Raw genomic sequence first — 27,756 nt, 5'->3', positions numbered from 1 at the left:
CTAAAACTGAAAAATAAATATTAATCCATTAGGGATACTTGCCGAAACTTGGGAAGGTGCAAGGCACCTCCTATATAAAGCAACATTCTTTAGTGAACAGACTGGGAAAAGTTAATTCCATATCAGTCTGCTGGACATACAATTGTAGCAGTCACATGACATCCAATGTCACATGACATACAATGTACATACCTCTGCATATTCACCATCATCATGTTGTTATGGACTTAAAGGATTGGGGCATGCCTAGTATGAATCTAATGGGGATTGCAATATCTCTGGGGGCAATAGGTTGATGCAACTTCATAGCCATGAATAACATAACAATTCAGAATTCCCAATCCCACCCCCTATTCTCCTTCCTTTAAAGCAAAAAGACAAAACAAAACAATCAAACAAAAAATCTTCTACTTACTGCAGCACGTCCAATTTTCTTTCTTAGGAAACCAGCATACTCGTAATCCTCGCTCGCACTCCACATACACTCTGGAGTATGAAACTACAAACAAAAGGAATACAGAAAACAAAAATCAAAAAATAATCAGTCGGAGAGCATTTGTTCATCTCAAACTACTTTCAATGACTCTCAAGTGGATAATTTGTGGCAAAACCACTTTCTCCTTTGGGTCCGAAACTAGGGACCTTCAGTATACCACTGAGAACACATTGGATGAAAGGATTAGTAGTATCACTAATCAAATATAAGCAATAGAGAAAAATTAATGAAACAGAAAAATGACTGAGGAAATGAGACCTTCAAACAAAATCTACATCAAAATTGAATGTGCATAATATTATTGTCCATTCTATTTGCAAAGGCAAATCTCAAACACATGTAGACATACTATCTTTGTTTCTCACCACATTTAAACCTCTTGCTTTATTCAAGACTTGCGTGGCACAAAATAAATTCACCAACTTTTGATGAACTGAACATTGATGAACTGAAATTCTTCCGTCGAGATGTTTGATATATTTACGTTGATGTAGGGCAATTTGTCAATCAGTGGCAATGAACATTGCTAACAGCCACCCTTTCTTTCTCTATCTTCCCATCTCAATATTAGAGTCTTAGATTCTGTATTCCAAATCATTTGAATGTTATTGCACATATTTCCTTTTTTTTTTCAAAACAATTTTGGAATCCTTGTACAAAGTATAATCATAATATAAAGAGATCTATATAAGTTTTACTTGTTCGATTGATGCATTACACATGACATTACTTTTTACAGTAGTGTGGCAGGGAATAATGTGATTGGCCTGCTGAGACTGCTTCTTGTTTTGGTGGTCTTGTACAAATAAAAAGACTGAAAAAAAAAGGAGAGGATATCAGATTGATGATACCACCAAGTGAATGGGTGACTACACGTACCTTATTGAGGGCCAGCATCCAGTTTCTGCGGTCTGCGGCATCCTCTGCAGCAAAGAGGAACATCCTGCCCAGGACTGTGCCTATCTCAAAGCAGTAGTCATGACTAAATGGCAAGACAAAAAAGGCATATACATTTCCCATGACAAACTGCAACAAGAATGAAAAAGAGTGTTCTTGCATGTATGTGTGATTGATTGTGTGTATGTGCATTTATATTTGTGCACATGAACTTATTTATATAATATGCCTAGATATAAAAAGGCCGAAAGCTTGGAAATAAACTACATATGTACGTTGAACTAGCTACGTCCGTGAATGCCCCATCTTCTCGCACTGTATAAATAATGAAGGAGCTACACTGGTTCTGTACACAGTTGGGATCCCTTCTCGCACTCTATTCCTAGATTGTGTGTATATGTAGAAAACTGGAAACACAATGCACTCATGCATTCCACAAAATTTACGACAGTCCTTCCATATGCACAAATCAATCATTCAAGAATTCTAGAAAGAGGATGACAAAACTAGGTACAGAAATAAAAACAGATCACACCTCACATACTCTACACCCCATAAAGAAAGCATGATATTTCATGTATTGGGACTTGCTGGAACAGTTGTGTAAGTAATTGAATTCATACAGGGAGGTGACAAAAAGGAGTGGGCACTCTGCCCTGAGGGGTTTTTCTATCACTCAGCACGGGATTATCTGGGATCAGCACCCCAACGAACAAGTAAACGACCTCTTACGTAACGAGGTCAGTCTGATCGTTATCACTGCTGTTTGATGTTCGATCATCTGGGCCGCGCTTATTTGGCCCTCTCTCGTTCAGAACTTGTACAGTCAACTTCAGTTTTAGGGTGGGGTGTGTTTGTTTACAGGGACGTGGACATAATGTATAGGGGAACCCACAATACAGACTCTGATGACGATCTAGTCTATAAATTCAGCCCCCATTCTATACAAAAATTTTGAAAATCGGCCGACGACAAGGTAAGTTATGACAAGACGATTGTTGAACAATATCCTTAATTTTGCTCCTTCCATTAACATTTTACCGTACAATATTCATCATATATCCTGCACAGTGCGGATAGATGTAGTTTGTGGTGCACAGAAATCAGTGTTTCTTCACTATTTTGATGTATCCCTCCATTGTTCGGTCACGTTCGTTTGCCTGCATTGATTTTTTATATAAGTTTCTGCAGCTGCCTAGATATGCGGTGTGCATAGTCCCACTAATGCATTTTGGTGTGTGGTGTTATTTCGATAGTGAATGATTGTTTTCTGTCTTTTAAAACTCATCGTAGTACACTGTGGAGTGGATAGGGCGGGAAGGAATTTATAGGGTAAGCTTGGCAGATTGATATGCATACAGTTCCGTTAATATCGGTAACTAATGATGATAATATAATAAAACTCGAATCTGGATCCTTGTCATTACCATCCAATGGGTGTTAAAGACGACTAGAATCTAGAACTAGGGGGTGTAGAAATATCGAAGGTGCAGCGTACACTCTCTGGTGCAGCACCTCCCTGTAGAATTAAAACCAACCGGGCATTTGGATCCACTGAATGATATCGAATCAGCTGTAGAGGGAAAGCTACAAGTGCAAACAGAGGGTACGGTTTCCTCGTCAGATCCGAGAATCGAATCTATATCGGCTTCCAAAATGTAGTCGTCGCGTGACGAACGTGCCATTATAGAGTAGAAGAAAGTACGAGAATTATAGAGTAGGGGAAAGTACGAGAATTATAGAGTGGTGGAAAGTACGAATCGAGATCGAGAACAATAAACGCAGTAGCAGCTAGCATGCAGTAGAGCAAATAGGCTATGTACAACGATCAGGGAGGTCTCACCTCCCTGGTACGATACGATACTATAATGTATGTACACAGCAATAGCAGGTGAGCTGTGTGCGAAAACCTAAACATATCGTACAAAGCACCGCGTGTGTGAGAGTTTCCGGCCAAGCGACACACATTGCACATGCGCCGTGTGATCTTAGTTACGAGCTGGAACTGCCAAGAGGCAGTAATCTGATTTGGTGGAATGGTCGCCTGGAGAGCGCGGCTCCGAGGATGGTTCAAAAGACGCTAATCCAGTGCCCACTCCTTTTTGTCTCACCTCCCTGATTTATATAAGCAATTGAGAACTACAGCAACTGAAGGAGAAATGAATAGTATCCCTTTCCATGTTGTAAGTTTGGTGATTTCCAACCAAGGAGAAAATATTGCATTTGTGGTACAGGAGGCAATATTTTGGCTTGCTTGTGATTTCCAAATTAACAGTCTACTCACAGAATTTACAACAAAAAAAGAAAATTGCCATGGAATATATGATATATACAGTATTTGATGATGTTGCATTCTAAATTACACCAAGAAGAGAAAAAATATATATATGTATATATATGATTGATGCCAGGCTCCACTCACCCATGCTTCGGAGGGACAACAGACACAAACACCATGTCTGTGCCCTCAATCAGATTCTTGGCTGTCGTTGTCTGCAGCATTTGGAGATAAATATACAAACAGCACTATTAGTATTGTGGATGGGAAAGATGTGGGAAAAACACAATAGTGCATCTGAGGAAAATGATATTGCCTGTAACACCATAAGTTGAAGAAATAGCTGTACCACAAATCATTCTTTGTAAGCATTCTTTATTCATGAACTTATTTTCATTCAGCTGATTTGTCCCAGGGGCAAAAAAATACCACGACAACAGGTGATACTATAATATCATCTCACTTTATGTATCATATCAATTAAAGCACATATGCATTTTTCAAACATACAGCAAAGCATGCATTACAAACAAGCCAATTACTAGGGTTTATGTTATTGATATTGATTAATTATGAAATAATATCTTATTAACTTTTATTTGATCTATTAAAATTGATATACAGTATTATAATGGTAACAAATTTCTGAGGGTAGCAAATAGACATACAAGTGTACTTGTTATAAATGTCTGGCATGGACCAAGGAAGATGAATGAATGAATGAATTATTCCACATTGCATACAAACTTTATATACTGTGATGGAACACTTACCCTCTCATCTTGGTAATATGTAAAAGTGCCATGTTCTAGGAGACAGTATCGCTTCAAGAAATCTGGCGGGAGATGAAAAGAAGGAAGAAGAAGATGAAACATTACTTTCCTCCTCAACAACACTTCTCAGTGCTCATATGTTCAGGGTAGTCCATGTTATTGAAAGTTATCTACGGTCACTCAGATGCTCCACAAAGTCACTTAATTATGGTTCAGCATTTTAGTTGTCTCCTTGCAAGCAATTAGAAATTTCACTTCATTAATTTGCCAGACAGCATTTTCGTTTCTGGATGATAAAAAAGCTGCATTTTCCTCCAGCAACTAACAGTGTCTCTTTTTGCAAATTTGAGCAGTCAGCATGGGGGCTGGCTGCATCAAGGGTCAAAATCATTATTGTAGGAGAGACCTACGAAAGTGTTCCACGAGATAAAAGCTACACAATGTATGTATCAATGTACACTGTACATCTGTATTCAATCTCTGACATGCTGGATAAGGGCATACATTTTACAAGTACAACATTTTGTGAATCGAGACTTGTGAGACAATTTTGTTCATTCAGTGGTGGTTAAAATCATGCCCAAGAACCACATTGCCTGAAAGAGGAAGAAGTACATGTACCATTACTTTTCATGGAAATCATCACAGGCACAGCTTCTTTAAACATGCTCCGGATATCAAGACATTTGTTTAATATGCACTTGTATCAAGGAACAAAAGTACAGTGTATGTGCATACTACTAGTACTTCAATATATACTAGACAGATTTATCACACATTGATGTCAATGACAGAGTGAATCCCTATGCTTGGTACAAGACACTTCTACACATTTGCAGTCCTTTGTAAGGACAAACAGAGACATACAAATATATTGACAGACAGATATACACCTAGAAATAAACAGACAGACAGACAAACACATGAACAAACACGTAGACAAAAAAGAGCAAAGAAGAGATCCTTGGGACCCACCTTTCCTGTTGCTACCAGTCTTGTAGAGATAGCCCGCCTTGCGGATCTGCTCCTGTATGCTGCCTTTACTGCTGGTGAATTCATCCTGTTTCGTGGTGGGGGACTTCAGCACGGGGGGCAGAGGGGCGGGTCGGACCGGCATGTGAGGCGAGCCGTGGCTGGTGGTGGGGGAGCCCCGCCCAGAGTCCTCCAGTCCCCTGTCCTGGCTGGGCGTCGGCCTGGCGGTGAAGGTGGGCGAGCCCCCATCTGGGATCCTGGTGGCGGGCTGCGGCTGCTGGGGTTGCGGGCGCTGGAGGAGCTGGTCACCCCGAGACATGAGCTCCTGCTGGTGGTTGGAATAGTCCTTGTTCTGCTCCAACAGTTCCTACAACCAATCAGAAAGAAACACTACATTAGCCACAGTCACACTATGGGAAACTACACACAGTTTGCTTTCCACTATTAAACTCTAGAAGTTTGAGCACACAGTCACACTATATTATACCAACAAAATTACCCGGTACACATAGTTTCAGTGATGCAAAACTACCCATGGTATTGGTTTAAATGAGAATCCCCCCTCCCCCCCCCCCTCCCAATATAAAAATGAAAAAAGTGTTAACAGAATGCCAGCATGGAAAAGAATGCACAGTGTGCTTTAAACAATTTAAATCTATTATCTAGATCTATTAGATCTATTATCACATCAAAAACTTCTCAAAGTGTCAGTCGGGCGCTGTCATACTACATAAAACTACACGTAGTTTCACGCGTAAGTGAGAAACTTCCCAAGTGCATGCAGGAAGCTTCACAGAAAGTTTCTGCGGTAACTTCTCAAGAAGTTTGCTGTCATGTTGCCCAAACTACGCGAAACAAAGTACTGGGCAGAGAAACTATAACTTCCTGTATTGTGACCACGCCTAAGACAAAGAGAGAGAGATATTGTAGGATGAGAGAGAATATAAACAAGCTTTCTCATCAACAATCATACGCTCCATAGAAAAAATTGACAGAATATAGTAGAGGGCACATTTCCACTACAGCAGACTCCTGTTATAACAAAGTCCTCGGAACCGGCAGTTTTCTTTCGTTATATCAAAATTTCATAATAACCAAACAAATGAACAACGAAACACATGGAGTGGATAATGTTGTGGCCTGAATTTTTACTTTGTTGTGAGCGGAATTTTGTTGTAACACTGTTCGTTATTACGGGAGTGCACTGTTATTATGATCAAGGTTGACATGTATTTCATTGATAATGAATGGTTTTCAATGACCCCTGCATTTTACTCCACTATGTAAGATGACAAGGCAACAATCTCATCCTGCACTCACCTTTATGACTGGAGAGTTTGAGTGACCAACGGCCAAATCTTTCACTGTATTGGAAATGAACAGGAAAGAAAACAAATGCATGTATGTGTGAAAGACACGACACTGTAGTCACAACACTACTAAAGCATGTTTGTCTTCACACCTATTCTCTCTCATCTTCCCATTGTTTGTCATTAAGCTCTGCCCTGTAGAGTCAATTGAAAGCTTTTGTGGCACCATTACGCCAGACTTTAAGGCAGAGCTAAATAGAGCAGTGCACTAAAACGATCAAATTTTATACATATTAGGTTTATGACAAATGTTTTTCTTGACAACCAGGAAGCTGGCCCAAAACATTGGCACAATACAGCAACCACCAATGCAACAAGCTGAATGTACAATAAAAAGCATGAACTGGTGATTGAAAAAAGCTGATAATGTTACTCGGTCTGAAGAGGGAAAACATCTATCTAAAATTGAAATGTATAAGAGATCCAACCTGTTCTTAGCACTGTTGTGTACATGAGAGGCATCAAAGTCAATGACAACTACAGTGTACACGTTTTACAAAACAAATGCATTGTCATGAAATTAATGCATAAGTGCACACACACATTCCTTTATGTACAATGTAAACACAGAGGCTCATAACACACACAAAGCACATTCCTTTATGTACAAAGTATACAAAGGAGATTATTCCACAGACACACACACACTCATAAAAATCCTTGGAATGTGCACTTCACACCCACATGCTTACCGGTCACCATATTTCCCGCTTGAAACTTGCACGCATCAAATATTGACCAGAATTATGTGTTGAGAGGCAATTTGCATGCACGAGCACCACAATGCCAACAAAGGTTTACTGCATTTGCCTCTACCATATCTTTCCCTGGCTGTGGTAATTAGCAAGGCAGCAGCTGCAGCCGGTGGCACAGAGCTTTCGAGTTGAAATCAAGATTTCTCTTCTGCAAACACAAGCAACTTTTCATACCAGAAACAGCCACTGTGCATGAACCTTGCCCAAAGTTCCTTCAAAAACTCTCCTCTCACTCACACCAAAAAACCGTACCAGATGAAATGCTTTGCCATTGCAACATTTGTTGAATGTGTCTTGCACACGAAATCAGTCTTTTTATAACTACCACATACTTACTTCCTTGTAGGGCACTCAGAGAAGCGTCGAGCAAAACCATAAAACCAAAGCAAAACTAAAACGAGTATTGTAAATCATGAACACACACAGAAGCTGTATTGTCTGCAAATGACATCCTAAGCATCACAATTACGTCTCCCTCTCCCTGGGCGCTCAGCTAAAATTACAGTATTTGCACTTTCTGGAGATTGCCATGTGATCTGCTTTGGTACCCATTATTAAACAGCTACGGTGCAGCTATTTCATGTCGACTGGGATTATGCATGCCAGTGTTTTTGTTTGTTTGTTTTTTCACAGACGCATTAAATGCACTACATCCAATCACAGTTGTGCAGTCACTGTAACAGACTGGTTTTATGATAAACAGTCAAACCTGCCAACAGCAGAGATGCCAAGGTAACAATGCAGCTGGGCGTGAGATTTTGTGGCGCGTTGCCCAAGGGAGTAAAGCGACCAGGTGGAGAAAGGGTGTGGGAGGGGGTCTTGCCCCTCCCAAGGAAAGGAGCTACAGCATTTTCAAGCTGTAAATCTTGTGATCTGATGCATACTAAATATAATATTTTGGCTTACTCCAATAAAACAAAGACTGCATCAAAGTACAACTTTTTTGGTGGGTGGAAATCCCTATTATTTATGGGGGGAGGGGGGAGGGGGGGGTTGGGGGTGGAGAGAGGGGTGTGAGAGTGAGAAATACCCCTGAGGCTGGAGATTTGGTAGGTCTGCTATAGCAGCCACTGAAGGGAAGCAGATAAAGTGGCCTCTATTAGACAGGTGACCACTACAGACAGGTTGGTGGTCAGTTTGATTTGGCTGCATGAGGTAGAGATGAAAGTTGTTACGACCAAAATCACTCCGAGAATGATCGCACAAAAAAAAAACAATCAACTGATGTTCAGGCGGTTTATTAACAGTGATATTGTGGGTACAGACTGGTAATCGGCGTCACATCAATACAACAATGATCAATAGAAACAGTTATAAATCGATAGTGGAATCACTTACACATATTAAATAATCCTTTGAAAGTGTCCAAATACGATGTTCGATGCACAGACGAATGATCCTTGACGCACCGATGAATGATTCCTCTGACGTAACTCCAGAGGCGCAGGTTACGATAGTCCACGGTATAGATCCGGGGTAAAATCCACGATATATGTCCACGGCGAAACGTGCAGAGTCCAAACGTTGTGACGACCACGTCCAGTTGATGCGTTGAATGATGATTCACTTAATAACGTTCAGCTAAGAATCCAGCCCACCACAGCTTTGCCGTAGCAATGTCCATTGACATAAAAATGGAGTCTCTCTCCAATGTAGGCAAATTAATCATCTGCAGGCAAAATGTCTCCCAGGCCTTATCTCCACAAACATAACAGGTCAGCAGGTAACACAGGAGTGACTATAACAAGTCGCTTCAGAGCCAGAAGTGACGTAACTCTCAGAGCAGAGGTGTTGGGTACTCTGCCTACTGCAGAATTTCTCTGGCTTATATACTATCCATTCACCCCCTTCTAGCACATTCTATAACTCTCTCCAACCTACTAGCCAGTCCAAGTTCCAGGAAACCTGGATGACTCACTGCCTAACTATGTACAAAACATCATTACCAAGAATAACTACCAATCACATTGGGCTACAGGGACAGTGCCTCACTCAGCCAAATATGTAAGCACTTCCCAGAAAATTCTGGAAAGGGTGAACTCATTCTAAATTGAGTGAGTTATAATGTATTTCCTCTTACATGCATGTACTGTGTAGTTACATTGTATACCACCTAGAAAATTCTCCACTGATCTGGTCAGCCTGTATGTACTATATCTATACCACATAGAATGTTCTCCATTAATCTGGTCCACCTGTGTACATACACATTAAAACAGCCCGGCATACAGTACATCATACATGTACGTGTACATAACTACTAGTGTGTACATTTGTGACACCATCCCCCATGGGAAAAAGAAAGCCTTGCTGTAGCAAGGGTTTCTTTTACCTTCACAATTTCTCATTGTTATTTGCAACGAATGTGAGGTAAAGTCCAAGTCAAGCAACAATAATCACATACTATCACATGCCTTTTGGATAGCTGTATTAATTCCATGTTCTCTTTTCATGGATACTATTTACAATGATATTGCTTAGATTCTCGGAGCTTATACAATCATATCAAACTGTTTTGCACACATTAATGAATATGCTAAACACATACACTGGAAATGATACGCGGTGAAAACTTTTCACCTTTGATACTCTCTTCAAGTTACACTCTTGACAGAGCGTCGGCAATTACATTGTTTTTGCCTGCCACATGTTTGATTTTGAGTGCATATGGCTGCGTCATCATGCTCCATCTGAACAACCTGTTGTTCTTCATTTTGAACCGGTCTAAAAAGACCAAGGGGTTGTGGTCAGTATAGACCGTGATCTCCCCTTTGCTATTTGTCAAGTACACTTCGTATTGCTGGAGGGCAAGGATGAGACTCAGAGCCTCCTTCTCAATTGTGGAGTACTTCTTCTGGTATGCATTCAGTTTTTTTGAGAAGTAGCTAACTGGCCGTTCAGTGCCTTCTTCATCTTCTTGGAGCAAAACCGCTCCCACTCTTACATCGCTAGCATCTATTGCCACCTTGAATGGCTTTGCGAAGTCAGGAGCTGCCAAAACAGGCTCATTAGCAAGGACTGCCTTTAGTTTCTCGAAGGCTCTTTGACACTCATCAGTCCACGTGTACTTCGCCTTGCCCTTCAGCAGGTTTGTTAGGGGGGTGACTACAGTGCTGAAATTCGCTACAAATTTCCTGTAGAAACCAGCCATGCCCAGAAATCTGAGCAACTCCTTCTTGGATTGGGGGATGGGAAAGCCTAGTATAGCCTCTACCTTGGCTTCTCTTGGCAATACTTGTCCCTGACCGACTACATGCCCGAGATACACCACTTTGGCCTTTGCAAATTCACTCTTTGCCAGATTAATCACCAATCCGGCCTCCTTGAGTCGATCAAAAAGTTGCCGCAAGTGTGTAATGTGCTCCTCCCACGTGTCACTGTACACTAGGATGTCATCAATGTATACTACACAGTTGTCAAGTCCGGCAATGATTTGGTTTGTCAGCCGTTGGAAGGTGGCTGGAGCATTTTTCATGCCGAATGGCATTACTTTGCATTGGAACAAGCCATCTGGTGTAGCAAAGGCAGAAATCTCTCTGGCTTTGTCGGTCAAGGGCACTTGCCAGTATCCCTTTAGAAGGTCTATTTTACTGACATATGCAGAATTTCCGACCCTGTCAATGCAATCTTCTAGTCTTGGAATGGGGAAAGAGTCTGTTTTCGTCACGGCATTCACCTTTCTGTAATCTATACAGAATCTTTGAGACCCATCCGGTTTGGGCACCATGACGATTGGAGAGCTCCAACTGCTTTTACTCGGTTCTATTATGTCATTGTCTAGCATGTATTGAACCTCTTCCCTTACTTTTTGCAGTTTGCTTGGGTTTAGTCTGTAAGGGTTTTGCTTGATAGGGTCAGCATCTCCTACATCAACATCATGTACAGCCAGAGGGGTGCAGCCTGGTTTGTCTTTACACAATTCCTTGTACTCATGTAACAGACTAGTCACATCTTTCCTCTGATTTTCAGGTAGGTAGTTCAGCGCCTCATCTACTTTCCCTAACATCTCTGAGTTAGACAACCTGGCACTAGAGGGCTCACTTCCATGCTCACCTTGAGCTTCCCCCTCTTCCTCTACTTCCTCTTCTACCACCTGAGCTACGCCTACCGGCTGACTAGCCTTTCTCTCATAGTACTCTTTCAGCATGTTTACATGACACACCCTCTGATCTTTGCGTCTGTCTGGCGTACTGATCACATAGTTCACATCATTGAGTTTCTTTTTGACATAGTATGGGCCACTGAACTTGGCTTTCAGTGGTTCACCTTGTATGGGCAGCAGTACAAGAACTTTGTCACCTGGGTTGAAAGTTCGGGCTTTGGCATTTTTGTCTGCCTTTCTCTTCATAGAGTCTTGTGACACTTTCAAGTGTTCCCTAGCTACCTCACAAGCCTTTGAAAGCCTTTCACGAAACTTTGACACATAGTCAAGTAGGTGGACCTCATCATCCTCAGTCATGAATTTCTCTTTGATGAGCTTCAGTGGGCCCCTAACTTCATGACCGTACACCAACTCAAATGGGCTGAAACCCGTCGACTCATTTGGGGAGTCCCTCGTTGCGAACAGTAGGAAAGGGATGCCCTTATCCCAATCCTCGGGATACTCCTCACAGAACGCCCTAATCATTGTCTTTAGGGTCTGGTGGTAGCGCTCCAACGCACCTTGGGACTGGGGATGATAAGCTGACGACTTCAGCTGCTTCACACCCAAACGATACATCACCTCTTGAAATATGCCTGACATGAAATTTGACCCTTGGTCAGACTGCACTTCCTTGGGCAACCCATACCTAGTGAAAAACTGCACTAGAGCATCTACCACAGTCTTAGCAGTGATATTTCTCAATGGGATAGCCTCTGGAAACCGTGTAGACATATCCATGATTGTCAAGAGGTACTTGTGACCCGACCTAGTCCTAGGCAAAGGTCCAACACAGTCGACTAGAACCCGACTGAATGGTTCTTCAAACGCAGGTATCGGAATCAATGGCGCCGGCTTCACTGAATGTTGTGGTTTACCAGCCACCTGACATGTGTGACAAGTCTTGCAAAACTCAGCCACATCCACATTCAACCCTGGCCAATAGAAATGCCTCATGATCCGATCCTTTGTCTTTCTGACGCCTAAATGGCCGCCAACAGGTAACTCGTGAGCAATCCTCAAGATCTCACCGCGGTAACTAGGAGGGACAACAACTTGACGGACCACCGTCCAATCCTCATCAGCTGGCCTATGGGGAGGTCTCCACTTCCTCATCAAAATGCCATCTTTGACATAATAGCACTCAGGGACCTTTTCAGCCTCAGCCTCAGAACACGCCGTCTGAGACAAGCCTTTCAACTCAGAGTCTGCCTGCTGTGCTTCAACCAAGGAAGACTTGCTAAACAGCCCATCGCTGTTAGCCTCGGAGCCTAATACAGCAACCCCATCATTCAAATCCTTGAAAAAGGTTTCTGCCAACCAAACACCGGAATTCTCCTCCACATCAACAGAATCCGCATCATCTTGAACAGCTCTACGAGCCTGAGACCTAGTCACAACACAATCTGGGAAAATCCCAGGAAACTCCTCCTGCAACTGCTCAGTTTCAGCAACCACCACTGGTTTCTCCGAAACAACTGGAGACGCAACCACCTTGTCCCCAGCCAAGTCATTCCCCAACAGGAAGTCAATGCCTGCCATAGGCAACTCAGGAACAACTCCAACAGTCACAGGACCAGAAACTAGGTCACACTTCAAATCCACTCTATACAGTGGCACTGACATATAACTGCCATCAACAGTCTGAATCAAGACTTTTGCATTCACTGCACTATCTGGTGGAAAAGTCATACCACCACCCACCATCAACGACTGAGAGGCCCCCGTATCCCGCAGGATGACCACTGGCTTACCTGCCTCACCAGAGGTACATGGGGTCACCTCACCATCAAACAAAAAGCTACGATAGCTCTCATCCACCTGCTTCAGCCTATCTTTGAATTTGGGAGACTGACTTTCAATGGCCTGTGTTTCACTGAACGGGACACTGTTTTCGGGTAGGACACTTTTTGACATAACAAATCCCAAGTCCTTCTTTGTTTTGTTTTGCAACTTCCAACACTGTGACTTTACATGCCCTGTCTTGTTACAGTGAAAACATTTGATGACATTTGCACTTGTACTGGACCCTTTGTCAGATTGAGGCTTTGGTGCCAATGAAGTTTCAGAACTCGGGCCTTTTTCAGGACCAGCATTCTTTGGATTGCTCGACTGATTTTTGTCTCTCTTATTTCCAGAGAAATTCCTGAAAGGTGGTCTGTTGTCATTTCTGTGGGTCAGCTCATACTCATCAGCCATCAAGGCTGCTTTATGCAAATTTGTCACTTTGTGATCATCCAAATGTGACCTCACACTGAAAGCAACACTCTTTTTGAATTCTTCCAAGAGAACAACCTCACGTAGGTTATCAAAGTCCTGATCCACTTTCAGGGATCTGTACCACCTATCAAACGTCATTTCTTTTTCATGAGCAAACTCAACATGTGTCTGGCCTGGTTTGCGGTACGAATTTCTGAACTTGTGTCTGTACGCCTCTGGCACCAACTCATAAGCATTCAACACTGCCTTCTTGACTGTAGCATAGTCACGCGATTGCTCTTCAGAGAGAGATGAGTACACATCAGCTGCTTTGCCGACAAACACACTTTGAAGGAGCAAGGGCCAAAATTCCTGTGGCCAGTTCAAACTGTTAGCCACCTTCTCAAATGACACAAAGTATGCATCAACTCTGTTTTCTTCAAACTTTGGCACCAATCGAATGTTCTTGGCCAAATCAAATTCAGGGGGAGCCCTTTCACGATTTCCAACAGTCTGTGCATGAGTCAATTCCATCTCACGCAACTTCATTTGCTGCTCCATTTCGAATTTCCTCATTTCCATTTCTCTTTGTTCTCTTTCCCTCTCTCTTTCTATTTCTAATCTCATCTTCTCTTTCTTCATTTCCATTTCCATTTTAGCGAGCTCAAGCCGCATTTGATCAGAAATTTGAGCTTGATCTGGAGTGTCAATTTCTTCTTTGAGCTCCATGTGACCAGCTACTAAGTCAAGAATCTCTGCCTTTCTTACACCTTGTGGAACATCTACATTCAAATGCTGTGCAATAGCAGTCAAATCACATTTGCGTAACCTTTGCAAGTCTTTGAGGGACAAATCTGTCCTCTGAACAAATGCCTGAACATCCATTGTACTGATTGACATTGTCACACTGTATTACACACAATATACAATTGAACAATCAACTCAACTGATATTTTGTCTGTACCAATATTCTGGATTCCGGAACGTTCCAAATTCTAAGTTTTGGCTTAAATTCACTTCTCGGACACAAGCCCCCAATTTTGTTACGACCAAAATCACTCCGAGAATGATCGCACAAAAAAAAAACAATCAACTGATGTTCAGGCGGTTTATTAACAGTGATATTGTGGGTACAGACTGGTAATCGGCGTCACATCAATACAACAATGATCAATAGAAACAGTTATAAATCGATAGTGGAATCACTTACACATATTAAATAATCCTTTGAAAGTGTCCAAATACGATGTTCGATGCACAGACGAATGATCCTTGACGCACCGATGAATGATTCCTCTGACGTAACTCCAGAGGCGCAGGTTACGATAGTCCACGGTATAGATCCGGGGTAAAATCCACGATATATGTCCACGGCGAAACGTGCAGAGTCCAAACGTTGTGACGACCACGTCCAGTTGATGCGTTGAATGATGATTCACTTAATAACGTTCAGCTAAGAATCCAGCCCACCACAGCTTTGCCGTAGCAATGTCCATTGACATAAAAATGGAGTCTCTCTCCAATGTAGGCAAATTAATCATCTGCAGGCAAAATGTCTCCCAGGCCTTATCTCCACAAACATAACAGGTCAGCAGGTAACACAGGAGTGACTATAACAAGTCGCTTCAGAGCCAGAAGTGACGTAACTCTCAGAGCAGAGGTGTTGGGTACTCTGCCTACTGCAGAATTTCTCTGGCTTATATACTATCCATTCACCCCCTTCTAGCACATTCTATAACTCTCTCCAACCTACTAGCCAGTCCAAGTTCCAGGAAACCTGGATGACTCACTGCCTAACTATGTACAAAACATCATTACCAAGAATAACTACCAATCACATTGGGCTACAGGGACAGTGCCTCACTCAGCCAAATATGTAAGCACTTCCCAGAAAATTCTGGAAAGGGTGAACTCATTCTAAATTGAGTGAGTTATAATGTATTTCCTCTTACATGCATGTACTGTGTAGTTACATTGTATACCACCTAGAAAATTCTCCACTGATCTGGTCAGCCTGTATGTACTATATCTATACCACATAGAATGTTCTCCATTAATCTGGTCCACCTGTGTACATACACATTAAAACAGCCCGGCATACAGTACATCATACATGTACGTGTACATAACTACTAGTGTGTACATTTGTGACAAAGTGTACATACGGATGGCAGGGTCTTGGACAGATATTTAATTTTCATTTAAACAAAAACAGGTAATTATGAAATCAGGCTACTTCTGTTGTTGTTATTGTTGCATTTCATTTTTCAAGCTGGTTCTTAAAAGGGGTTGGTGGCTGCTATACGCAAATTGAATAGCGACCGTAGGACCAAAACTTTTGTCGCAGCTTGCCACATTCGACAGGTGGCTCCAATACAAAGGGTCTTTCACAGAGTATTTTTTTTTTTGGGGGGGGGTGGATGTTTCAGGTGACCACAAATGGCATACGGCCACTACAGACAGGTGGCCACTACAAACAAGTTTGACTGTACATCATTTCATTCATGCCTTGGTAACAAAGCTTGTTCCCAACAACCTAAAAGCTTGCCTGAAACTTGCCAAACAAAGCAACAAGTACACGTGTAACACTACCAGCACTAACCGTGGTACTTGCGTGTTGAAAAAGCATACAGTTTTGCTGTAGGTTGGTACTGAAAAGGTTGTAAAAAAGTCGTAGTTTTGCCGTTGATTGATAGTAGACGATAATGAGCAAGACCTTTTGTTACTGTAATCCTTCCCCTTGGGCTCGCTCCATACAAATTCAAACAATAGGAACTATAGGCGATTTCCAGCAGAGGGGCAGACTCTGGTGTCCTAATTACCTTTTGTCTTGGTGCATCGACGTGTGCGTAAATTTCTAAAGATGATGGGAATAGGATTCACTATCGGTGTCACCAATTTTGTGGAGCCATGCTTCGCGGTCGCCGATCGGCGGGTTTGTTGAACAGCGCGAAAATCTCGTGTCTTTCGAATGCTGGTAGAACATAATTAATGTCTGTTAACGTCAAGAAAATAAAGTCGATAAGGCGTCGTATGTGATGACAGGTGGGCAGTTAAAGCTCCCTTTCAAAACTTAGATATGTTTGCATCAGAAATAGGTTGAGGAATATCCCGATTTTGTAGTAAGATATATTTTCTTTGCGGGAAAATCGGCCACCAAAAAAAGGTCGGATGTTTGCCTTTACTTTTGGAAATGAACAGCGGTAACTATCGGCTCCGTAAGATGCTGAAATAAATGTCAGATGTTTGCTTTTAATTTTGGAAATGAACAACGGTAATATGCGACTCCGTATGATACTAAAATAGATGTCAGATGTTTGCTTATACCTTTGGAAATGAATAACGGACAAGATTCATGCAGCTCCGTACGGTGCTAAAATTAATGTCAGACTTGATTTTGCGTTCGGAAATGAATAAGGATAACATTCGGTTCCAGACGATGCTGAAATAAACGTCGAATGTTTGCTTTGACGTTCGGAAAAGAAAAGTAGTAATATTCAACTCCGTACGATGATAAAATAAATGCCGGATGTTTGCTTTTACGTTCGAAAGTAGATAGCAGTAACATACAGCTCCGGAAGATGATAAAAAAAAAATGTCAAATGATCCCTTTGACGTTCGGGAATGAATAAAATAATATTCAACTCCGTTATACGATGATTTAATAAAACATATCGGATGCGCTTTTACTTTCGAAAGTAAATAGCAATAACATTCGACTCCGGAAGATGCTAAAATTAATGTCAGATGATTGCTATACGTTCGGAAGTGAATAGCAGTAATATTCTGCTCCATACGAGGCTGAAATAACTGTCGGACGTTTGCTTTTACATTTTGAAATGAATAACAGTAACATTTACCTGCGTTCGATGATAAAATTAATGTTTGATGTTTGCTTTGACGTTCGGAAATGAATAACAATAGTATTCAACTCCGTACGATGATAAAATAAATGCCAGATGTTTGTTTTTACGTTCGAAAGTAAATAGCAATAACATTCAGCTTCGGAAGATGCAAAAATTAATGTCGAATAATTCCTATGACGTTCGGAAATGAATAACCATAATATTCAACTCCGTACGATGATTAGATAAATATCGGATATTTTCTTTTGATATCCTTTCGAAAGTAAATAGCAATAATATTCGGCTCCGGAAGATGCCAAAATAAACGTCAGATGATTGATTTTACGTTTGGAAGTGAATAGAAGTAACATTCTGCTCCATATTCATGATGCTAAAATGTCAGATATTTGCTCTTATAATATACATTTCGAAATGTAACATTCAGTAACATTCAGCTGCGTTTTATGGCCAAGTTAATGTCTGATGTCTGCCCTTACGTTCAAAATGAAAAACAGTAACATTCGGTTCTGTACGATGCTAAAATAATTTGTCAGATTATTCATTTCACTTTCGGAAGTGGACAGCAATAACATTCGGCTCCTTGAGATAATAAAATAAATGTCGGATATTTGCTTTTAAATTTGGAAATGAATAACGGTAATATTTTGCTCCGTACGATGCTAACATAAATAACAGATTGTTGTTTTTACATTTGGAAATTATTAATGGTATCAATCGGCTCAGTTAAATGCTAAAATGAATAGCGGATGTTTTCTTTCACGTTCGGAAATGAATAGGGATAGCATTCCGCTCCGTAAGATGCTAAAATGAATGTCGGTTAATACATTTGAAAATGAGTAACGGTAACATTCGGCTCCGTTAGGTATTAAAATACAATGTTGGATGGTTGCTTTTACAATCAGAAATGAATAACAGTAACTTTCGGCTCTTTACAATGCTAAATCAAATGTTTGATGTTTAAAAACGTCTGCAAATGCTCCCACTTTCTCATTTCAAACGTAAGTTTTGACGACCTAAATATAGGCACAATTTTTATAATGATCAATAAGCCTATACTTGCTAAATCTTACAACTCAGAATATCGGTAAGATGATTGAATTTTCTATTCATTTATTTTAGACATGGGTACCTGTATCACTTCAGTAATACTTAATATGCATTTGTCTGTGTTAAGTGGGACCGATTTCGTTTTTTTTTTTCTTTATTTTCTTTTTTCGTGCCACAAGAATTTTCTTTCGGGCCACCGAAAGATAAAAATCAATGATTTTTGTGACGAAAGTTGGATAACGAAATTGTCACTGCATGCGTGTTTAGAATGAGATTAGAAAATGCCATCAATTACTAGACTTTGACCATAATCGTCTAAAATGGATATCAAAAGACAAAAGATGCCCTACATTTTTCCCCCTCCGTTCGGCCTATTCAAAATATGAACATTATTATACACTGACAAAAAGATGTGATGTTTGAGTTTTCTGCAAAAACGTGTGACTGAAACTATTGAATCGTTTTACTATATATAGATTGAAAACAGTTTTATGAAATAAAAACAACGTCTTTATGTCTCTTTCCACCACTCTTACATATGTTTTTGATTCAAAAGTGACAAAAAAAAAAGGTTCGCATGCCACCGATGTCCGTTTTTACCTTTACGATTTTACTTTACGATTTACAAGCTATCGCAGCCATCAGGCATTATGCCATATACGTTGCGTCTTGCATGAACTTCAAATGGTTGGATATCTGTTCCTGATGCCCTTCCTCCTAGCTATAGGTATAATATTGTTAAGTATACCATCATCAACTATTTTTGAACTTTCTAACAACGACTTCATTCACTCATTGTTTGTGGCACTTTTCTGACAATGGCCACCCTGGTTCGAATTGAGTGTTGTTGCGTCGGACAGACTCTGGAAAGCGGCCCATTGTCGTACGTGTTGTCTCTCCGTATAAAGGTCATCTTTCTTTCAGCGGTCAAACCTTTCATCCCATCGAACGGTCCGGCCTGACCTGGACCCTAATCTTGCAGGTGCTTATACGTACATAGAGGAGAAAAATTCTTTTGTCCTTAATTCGTGCCGATTTCTTTGGTGATGATGAGCTAAACACGAGCCAGGCCTGTAGGCCTAATAGGCCCTATTATAATAAAGACAGCAAGCAATTACGATGTCTGTAGCATACATCCGCTCTTTCTTGCCATTCTTAAGTTTGAATTATTTTTTAGTTCAATTGCCCAAGCTAGTGACTCATGCTAAGGAGATTTAAACTTTGATGGTTACTCATCTTCTCCTTTATCTGCATGTTTTCAAAATTATAAGCATATCATAATAAGGTACGTGAAACATGGCTGTACCATTCCTCTATATATCGTGACACTACACGTGGGGAAAGAAACTCAGCTTTTAATTTTTGTTCACAGAAAGCCTTTTATTTATTTATTTTTTGGTTTGTTTCAGAGACGTTTTATCCTACGTACTGAAATCTGTCTGGGGAAATATAGGGCCTAGCCGTTATCGCACTGTTGCTATGCGTGAAATGTTCGCAAACACGTGCTTCCACTTTTCACCGCGCCACGTGTTGGCTTCGTTTGCCAATATTGCGACGGACGCTACTTCATTTTTCGTATGCGTTCGACAAGGAAGGAAATCAAGTCCTCTGCCGAAACCGTAAATAGCGATGGTCTACTTGAATAGTGTTGTGATTAATACTGCAAGGTTGCAAGTTCGAATTTTTTTCAGTTTTCAGAAGTAATATACATTTTGTTTTTGTTTTGTTGTTGTTTTTCTGAGCATAAGATTACAAGAGAGTTGCATTGCCACGATCATGCCGTGTAAAGTAGTTGGCAGAATTCACCTATCTGCCGCAGAGCCGCTGCCTACCATCCGAAACATTCAGCATGTTTCCACAGAGAATCCGATTTGGTTTGCTTGCGCGCCATGCATTGTGTATTTAGCACAACAGTTCAGCGTCGCTAAGCTACATTTGCCTAAGCATACGGCCAAGTGTATTTTCGTTGGTCATGTGGAATGTAGTTACATGCTAGTCTTTTTGCAGGGGTAGATTGATATGATTATGTGTGATGAATTATTGACTACCGGTATTCGCTGGTTTATGTTACAAACGTAAAAGAAAGGAGAATAGAATAATTTCGTATTGCAATGCCCGAGGCCTTTGACTCGAGACTAGCTGGGAAGACTGTTCATTCCTCCGCTGTTTCCCAGGCTGTTTTGTCAAGGAATGATAATTATGCGCGCGTGTTCTTCTGTTTGAACCCCCCCCCCCCCGTGTTCGTAAGAAATGTCCAGTACACCTGTATCTTTTTTTTCCCCTCTGCTTGCCTAATGAATGTATTAATTGTGAGTACTTCACATCGAACCTCGGTGTTATTCTTGCGCGCTTCGTCCTCGTCTGTACCAGTATAAGGGCCTTTACAAAAAAAAAAAAAAAAAAAAAAGGGGGTGGTAGTTGTCGAACCTTCAAAAATACGATTAGCATTATCGACCTACAAATAGGGCATATAGAAATGAGTACAACTTTCTTGAAATTACTGCAGCAAAATGGAAAAAAAATACAAATGTGAACACAGAACACTCGTAATAACGATTTTACTTTGAAGTGGACAGGAAAAAGATTAAACGCAATAAAGAAAGAAATCAATGATGATGATGATGATGACGATGATGATGATCAACAGCATTTGTATGGCGCCATATATCTTTTATAGAAACATTCAAACGCGCAGACTCCTTAGCAATTGAATGCCTGGTAAAAAAAAAAAAAAAAAAATCAGAGGCTTTGAGGTGATCCAGTTATAGTCAATTTCACGTAGAAAAGATGGGAGGGAGTTCCATATCACACATAGGCGAGGAGCACTAGAGGAAAATGCCCGGTCTCACCAAAAGACGTATATATACTACGTTGTTTGTTCATACAGTTTTCTCAATATTTTAGATCAATTTCGTTATGTACAAGCATTTTGTTTTTTGTTGTATTTAATTTGTTCTGATAAGTTATCGTATTTGATTATTTTATGGTTGTATTATACGGTATACTCTTCATGCTGGTTATGTAACAGCGCCATGAGCATCATTCTTGATGGACTTCAGTGCATTGTAAGAGGCCACTATTATTATTATTTTTTTAATCATTAGTATCATTATCATTACTGTAAAAAAAAAAACCTGTAAAACAAAAGTCGAGTGATTTGATTTTCATTCATTTTTCAACAATTCTGTTCGCGCATTCCCGTAGGCTTGTATATTATGTAGGCCTTACAGCTCATCTTTTTGAAGCAAGGGATGGCAAAAAGATGTTTCATCGTACGGAGTAGGCCTATAGAGGCCTACTAGTTTACAATGTACACTGTATCTCACTTGGCGGTGACTGTTTACAAACGTAGGCCTATAACTAATTTAAGGTTTAGTCAAGGTTCGTAAACAGTTGCAATTCGAAATTGTATATACGCAAACGATTTTCATCGTCTTAAACAGTGTTTTCTTTTCGTCTTGCTGCAAAGACGTTTGGTCATATAGGTCTACAAAATTTCTTGGCGACATGCACGACAATGCAAGCCATATATCTTAGAATTTGATTGCAACTGTTTTCGAATCCTGCAGACGAAAGTTTAAATTCACAATGTTCGCAAACGTTCGCAGCTCAGTGAGAGACTCTTGAGACTAGCCCAGCTTGGATAAGTGTATTCGATAATCCCCGTAAGGAAATGTGTGCAGCTTCAGTGGCGGATCCAGGCGGAGGCACACCGGGTGCCCCCTCCCCCTTATTTTGGTTTAAAAAAAGAAAAATGGAGTTGGCGCGTTCGTCCCCCGACACATTCTAATTTTGTAAAGGCGTCCCTCTTTGCGGAATTCCTGGCTCCGCCCCTGAGCTTTATCACTCATCTCTGCATGAGGTGAGTATTAACTCATTAACCAATTCTCCGTTTAATGAGTTCACAACAGCAGAATAATTATGTCGACGAATGATATACCACCGTGCATACGCTTCGATGCACATGCCGACAGGTGTAATCTTTGTTCATCTCTACATCTTCCCTGAGAACAAAAGGAGAATAGTTTCCTTTCATGGTAGAGCCGTGTGGCTTACACCGACAAGGGAAGGTAGCCCGAGAAGAAGAAACAACTCTCCTTTGAAGTCATGCTCGACACCGTAGAACGTTATACGCGTTCAACACTTCGTGTAGCCATGTGCTTTGACAAGAGAGAGTGCATCATGCGGTAAGCAGGTCTTGAATTGGAGTAGAGAATCAAAATGCAGTGTAAAACTGTCGATTTTGACGCCAAAGAGTTTAAAAAACACGCTAGAACATACTTCGGCGGAGCACTTTCTTTGAAAAATCACAACATTACAGACATGATAAACAATCAAAAATTACATGTAAGCAAAAAGTTTGCATCATGGATAAATATAAATGTCTATAAAAATCTAGTCTTAATGGCATTTCGAAGAAACTAGAAATACATGTTTATGAATTCCAAATCGAGCATTTCATTTAAGATTTTCCGGTAAAATACAGCTTGTAATTCAATGAAATTCGAAGCGCGTTTTTCGTCTCACAGAGTGGTGTCGGGCATGACTTCATGAACGTAGCCTATGAATGTTGGACATCTTATAAGTTATGGTATAAAAATGCATTGAATATGCATTGTGTTTGTCCGAATTACGAAGAGTTGCCACTCCGTCTACACCCCCAGCTGCACAGACCAAAGAGGACACACAGCTCTAAAATTTTCTCACAGAGATGATAGTGTTTTCCTATAAAATTTGAAGAAAAAAAATCCATTATAACGAACCCCTCCTTTATGATAGTATAATTTATGTAAGCTTTTCCGACTATGATCGATTCATCGACGACATTAATTGTTTATGAAAATATTTGATATTATACTTTGATGAATAATATTCTGAACACTGACTTCATGACACAGGAGACAGCAAAATGTTCTCGAAATCCAGTTGGAACTAAACTTGAAGGGGATATAGAGATGAAATGACAATGTATACAGGCAAACATGAATTAAAAACGCATTCATTCATTTTCCACTGGACCCTTATAGATTGTGCCCGACAAGATACACATTTTCGAACTGATGATAAAAATCGTAGACTGTTTGCCCCTCGCGCTATACGACTGGTAGAAATCATATCTTGCACGCGTGTCTCTTAAAATAGTCGACATATTCCAAACTCGTCCATTATAGTCATGGAGCTGTTTAAAAAAAAGCTGAAGAAAAAAATGATGTATATTAAACAGTTTACTCGCGTAGTTGACATTCGTCACTGATAAGGGGATAACCGCATCAGGTATAGAAGTCGCATATAAGATCTCGAGAAAAAAAAAAGAAAAAAAAAGGGAGAAAGTAAGTGTCAAAGATGTCTGAGGGGAATCATTCTGCTAATCATGGATTGTGTAAGAAAACGTGGAAATAACCGCGGGACAATCGGTGGCTGCTTTTACATTTCGATTGAATCTATAATTAATGTAGTGTGTGTAAAAGATTTTATGGTGTGCATGAATTAAAATAATTCTCTGAAGAGCTCATGTTTAAGCGTGTGACGTTCACTCCTGTTGCAACGGAGAGGGTTATATAACGATATTTTGCGATAACTAAGTAATTCATAATTAAAGTTGCCAAATTTGTCGACATTAAAAACAATTGTGTGAAATTATTACGAACACTTTTGTAAGAACACGGTTACAGCAAAATTCTTGTTGAAACAAAGTCATTTCGAGCGTCATTGGCAAAGAACAAAAGAAACATGCTCCGTTCCAATGAGATGCCACTCCTCGCTTTCCTACATTGTACAAGAAGAAATTCACGGAGACTGCATGAGCGAACGCTTGTTATTTATATTCGTTCACTTTTCCCCGTGGATAACTTGCATTGCATTAATCGAAAGTGAATATTAGGGATCGTTATCACGAACATTATCTTATGGCGTTTGTCCAAAGGTTCGTCGTTCGTATACGGTTCATCACTGCGAAAATGAAATCAGGTTTTTTAATCCGAAAATGATAAGAATCTTCGTTATTCCAAAGATTCGCCGATAGGAATATGAATTAAGATTCGTGAATCCAAACGTGAAAAAAAAAGAAAGGAGTACACAGACACAATTTTGGAATTACAAATCTAAATCATCGTCTTCGTTTCGCAAAGTTACGCCTTGCAGAACCTTATTTCATTTTCGGATTAACCAAGCTTTTGAATTACGAATCCTGGGAATATCGAATCTTCGGAACGGTCCTCCGAAATAAGTCGGGAATAATGAACGTTCGTAAACGTTCGTAATCGACGAACTTTGGAATAACGAATCAGGCCTATAAACACATTCCTAACCATCACTTCACCTTTTTATATTTTTTTTTTCAAACTAAGCATGAAAGTACAAACTATACTCTGTTTGAAATCTGTTTCAAATTGCCTTTTCATCCAGTGCAGCGTATTTGATATGACCAAATATTACTAAGAATAGAATTACGCATCATACGTATCGTTGCCGTCTTTTTTTTTTCTTCATAACATACTCAGAACTGTATTCGTTCGATAAGACGAAATGTCGTTATACTTTTTTTTATGAAATTGCCGATCCCTATAGGACTTCGATTATTTATAACTGGAATGCAGTGTATACAAAATAGGCACGGTCAGACTGGCAAAAGATCGAGAAGTTTAACATCGCGATCTTGATAAGATCTCGAAGTTTTGCCCGTCTGATGTTTCCCTGGGTGAGATTCGACCAACGCTGAATTCTCACGTGACTACTAGTACCCCCGTTTATGGATGCACAACGTGCGTTGTTGCCTTGACACACGAAGAGGAAAAATGGACTGTCACACGTGCGCACCGTGTGTATACGACGGACCATCGATTACGGTACATGTAATTTATCAGGTGCATCAGCGCTATGAATGTATGCAGTCTGTACTTCGATCGACTGTACAAACGGTTGCGGTATACTAATACAATTAACAGTTGTACCAGCTCGTTTAGCTGACCAGATGAGCTCGAACTGTAGGTATACGACCGCAAAAAGAAATCTATTCTTCTCCGTCAGATTTGCTCGAACTTGGCCCCATTTCGTACTCGTTTGAGGCGCGGCCACGATTAGTAAAAAGCTGAGAGCTATTCCCCTGTACTAGCTAGCCGCAATAACGAAGCCACATTGTGTGCGCGAATGGATTTTACCTGCCGATGCATTGATGGCTAGAACGATACTAGTAGTCCAGAGAATCATTTAAGCCGATAATTAAGTCATGAAATAGTAGTTGGCTGTTCGTAGAAAAGTCGTAGTTTTGAGGGAACTGCCCTTGAGGAAAATAGAAGTGGTATCAAAAGACGGATTATCGCCGTGAATAGCTAGTGGTCTATTGTCCGATTTTCACGCTGCATAACAAAAGACGGCGTTCTCGGTCGCGAGAGCGGAGATGCGGAAGTCGTCTTTTGTGATGTGGCAAAACTACGACTTTCGTACGACTAAATCCTCACTAATCCACCCCTGATCTACAACCACTTAACAATTTATCTACGCCTCTTTCACTTCTTAACAACGACGCATTCAACACTAAGGCACGAACACAAAGAACCACGGCAAAACTACGACTTTCTTACTACTTTTTCAGTAGCAATCTACAGCAAAACTGTGTGCCTTTTCAACACGTAAGTACCACGGTTAGTGCTGGTAGTGTAAGTGCTAAGCATATAAGTTTTGGCCCCGAGCTATTCAGATATTTAATAATTAGGAGCCATTAAATGGTGCATTCTTTGGACAAAGTGTTCCCGAACAAGTCTGCTATATTTCTATTACAGAGCTGTGTATTGGACATCACACAACATGTAAAGTAGGCTGGTAAGATCTACCAGGCATACATTGTATGTAACACATTTAAAACAGATTTATCATTTTACGCCATGTCTTACCTGTCTGGCCTCTCTCATTCACTGCATGCACCTGTAAGAACAAAGACAGATGTGATGATGTTTGAATAATCCTAACAAAAAAACTTCTACAATCTTTTGTGAGAAAATGTCACACTCATAAACATTCATTGAGATAAATTGTTCATTTACCATTTATGTAATTAATGATGATACATTGTAAGTACAAGCAGTAATAAAAGTACAAATAATAATCTTTGTATATACATTTTTTTCAAGTATTGTACAGTCATCATCAAATATAGAAAAGGTAAGCCTTTTCAATGGTACAGTACTTTACTTTTTACTTAACAAGAAATATTTTTGAAGATTTTATAGAAATTGTCACTTACTCTTCACTTATTTTCTTTGTTTTTCCTCAGCTTCAATCTCAAATACCCGAAGTTGATTAAAATGTATAGATACACTGTATGCTATTGCATTTAAACTTTTCATATACAAATATACTGAATAGGTAGATGTTTATATTTCATGAAATTATTTATATGTATGCCATTTGAAAGACTGCTAAATATGACTTTTCTGGTTTGGTCACTCCCTATCATTCAATTATACAAAGTTGAGCTACACGGTGCTTGCGTCTCTTCAAACTTTCCCGACCACCACAAGATTCATGACTCACATTTGCTCCTGAGAAAATGTACTTCAGGCAATCCCTGACGTTTCCCTCAGCCACCGCTCTCTGCAGCTCCTGAAAAGTGAGGCCGAATGAGATAAAAATTGACATACTGATATTCACCACATGAACATCTCTCTGTTGCTCATAAAGTCGCCGCTCAGAGCAGTCAAAGCAAAGTCACACATATGGTATCTGCATGCAATCATCCAAAATGGACTCTTCATGATCAATTACAGACCTCCCAACCTTTCTGATTGCAAAATACAGATGAAGTTACTCAAGACTAGGGAAGAAAGAGCAGTTCACATAGGAGTGTGGTATAAAATTATCAAGAAGTATCAGAAACTCCTATTGAAACAAGAGCTGGGAACAGTCAAATATCAGATTCTTTCCTGCAAACTCAGAATGTTTGGGAGGTATGCAAATGAATGCTTTT

The 27,756-nt window shown here is 40.3% G+C and overlaps 1 protein-coding gene across 1 annotated transcript in view; it reads right to left on the bottom strand.

Annotated features, from left to right (window-relative positions):
• The window catches only part of LOC139741215 (arf-GAP with Rho-GAP domain, ANK repeat and PH domain-containing protein 1-like), a 144,421-nt gene that overhangs the window by 30,358 nt on the left and 86,307 nt on the right, over positions 1-27,756 (bottom strand). Inside the window, exons 19-26 of the mRNA XM_071651845.1 lie at positions 27,324-27,392; positions 26,684-26,714; positions 6,737-6,780; positions 5,420-5,783; positions 4,445-4,506; positions 3,816-3,886; positions 1,376-1,478; positions 416-499 (exon numbers count right to left, since the gene is read on the bottom strand). Of these exons, the coding sequence (XP_071507946.1) occupies positions 416-499; positions 1,376-1,478; positions 3,816-3,886; positions 4,445-4,506; positions 5,420-5,783; positions 6,737-6,780; positions 26,684-26,714; positions 27,324-27,392 (828 nt within the window). The remainder of the gene's footprint in view (positions 1-415; positions 500-1,375; positions 1,479-3,815; positions 3,887-4,444; positions 4,507-5,419; positions 5,784-6,736; positions 6,781-26,683; positions 26,715-27,323; positions 27,393-27,756) is intronic.

This window comes from Diadema antillarum, unplaced genomic scaffold (genome assembly GCF_040938485.1).
Source record: "Diadema antillarum isolate AM-2024a unplaced genomic scaffold, OU_Dant_1.0 scf00000003, whole genome shotgun sequence".
Taxonomy (NCBI): domain Eukaryota; kingdom Metazoa; phylum Echinodermata; class Echinoidea; order Diadematoida; family Diadematidae; genus Diadema; species Diadema antillarum.
The sequence above is the reverse complement of the archived record's forward strand: the minus strand, read 5'-3'. Positions and strand labels throughout refer to the sequence as shown.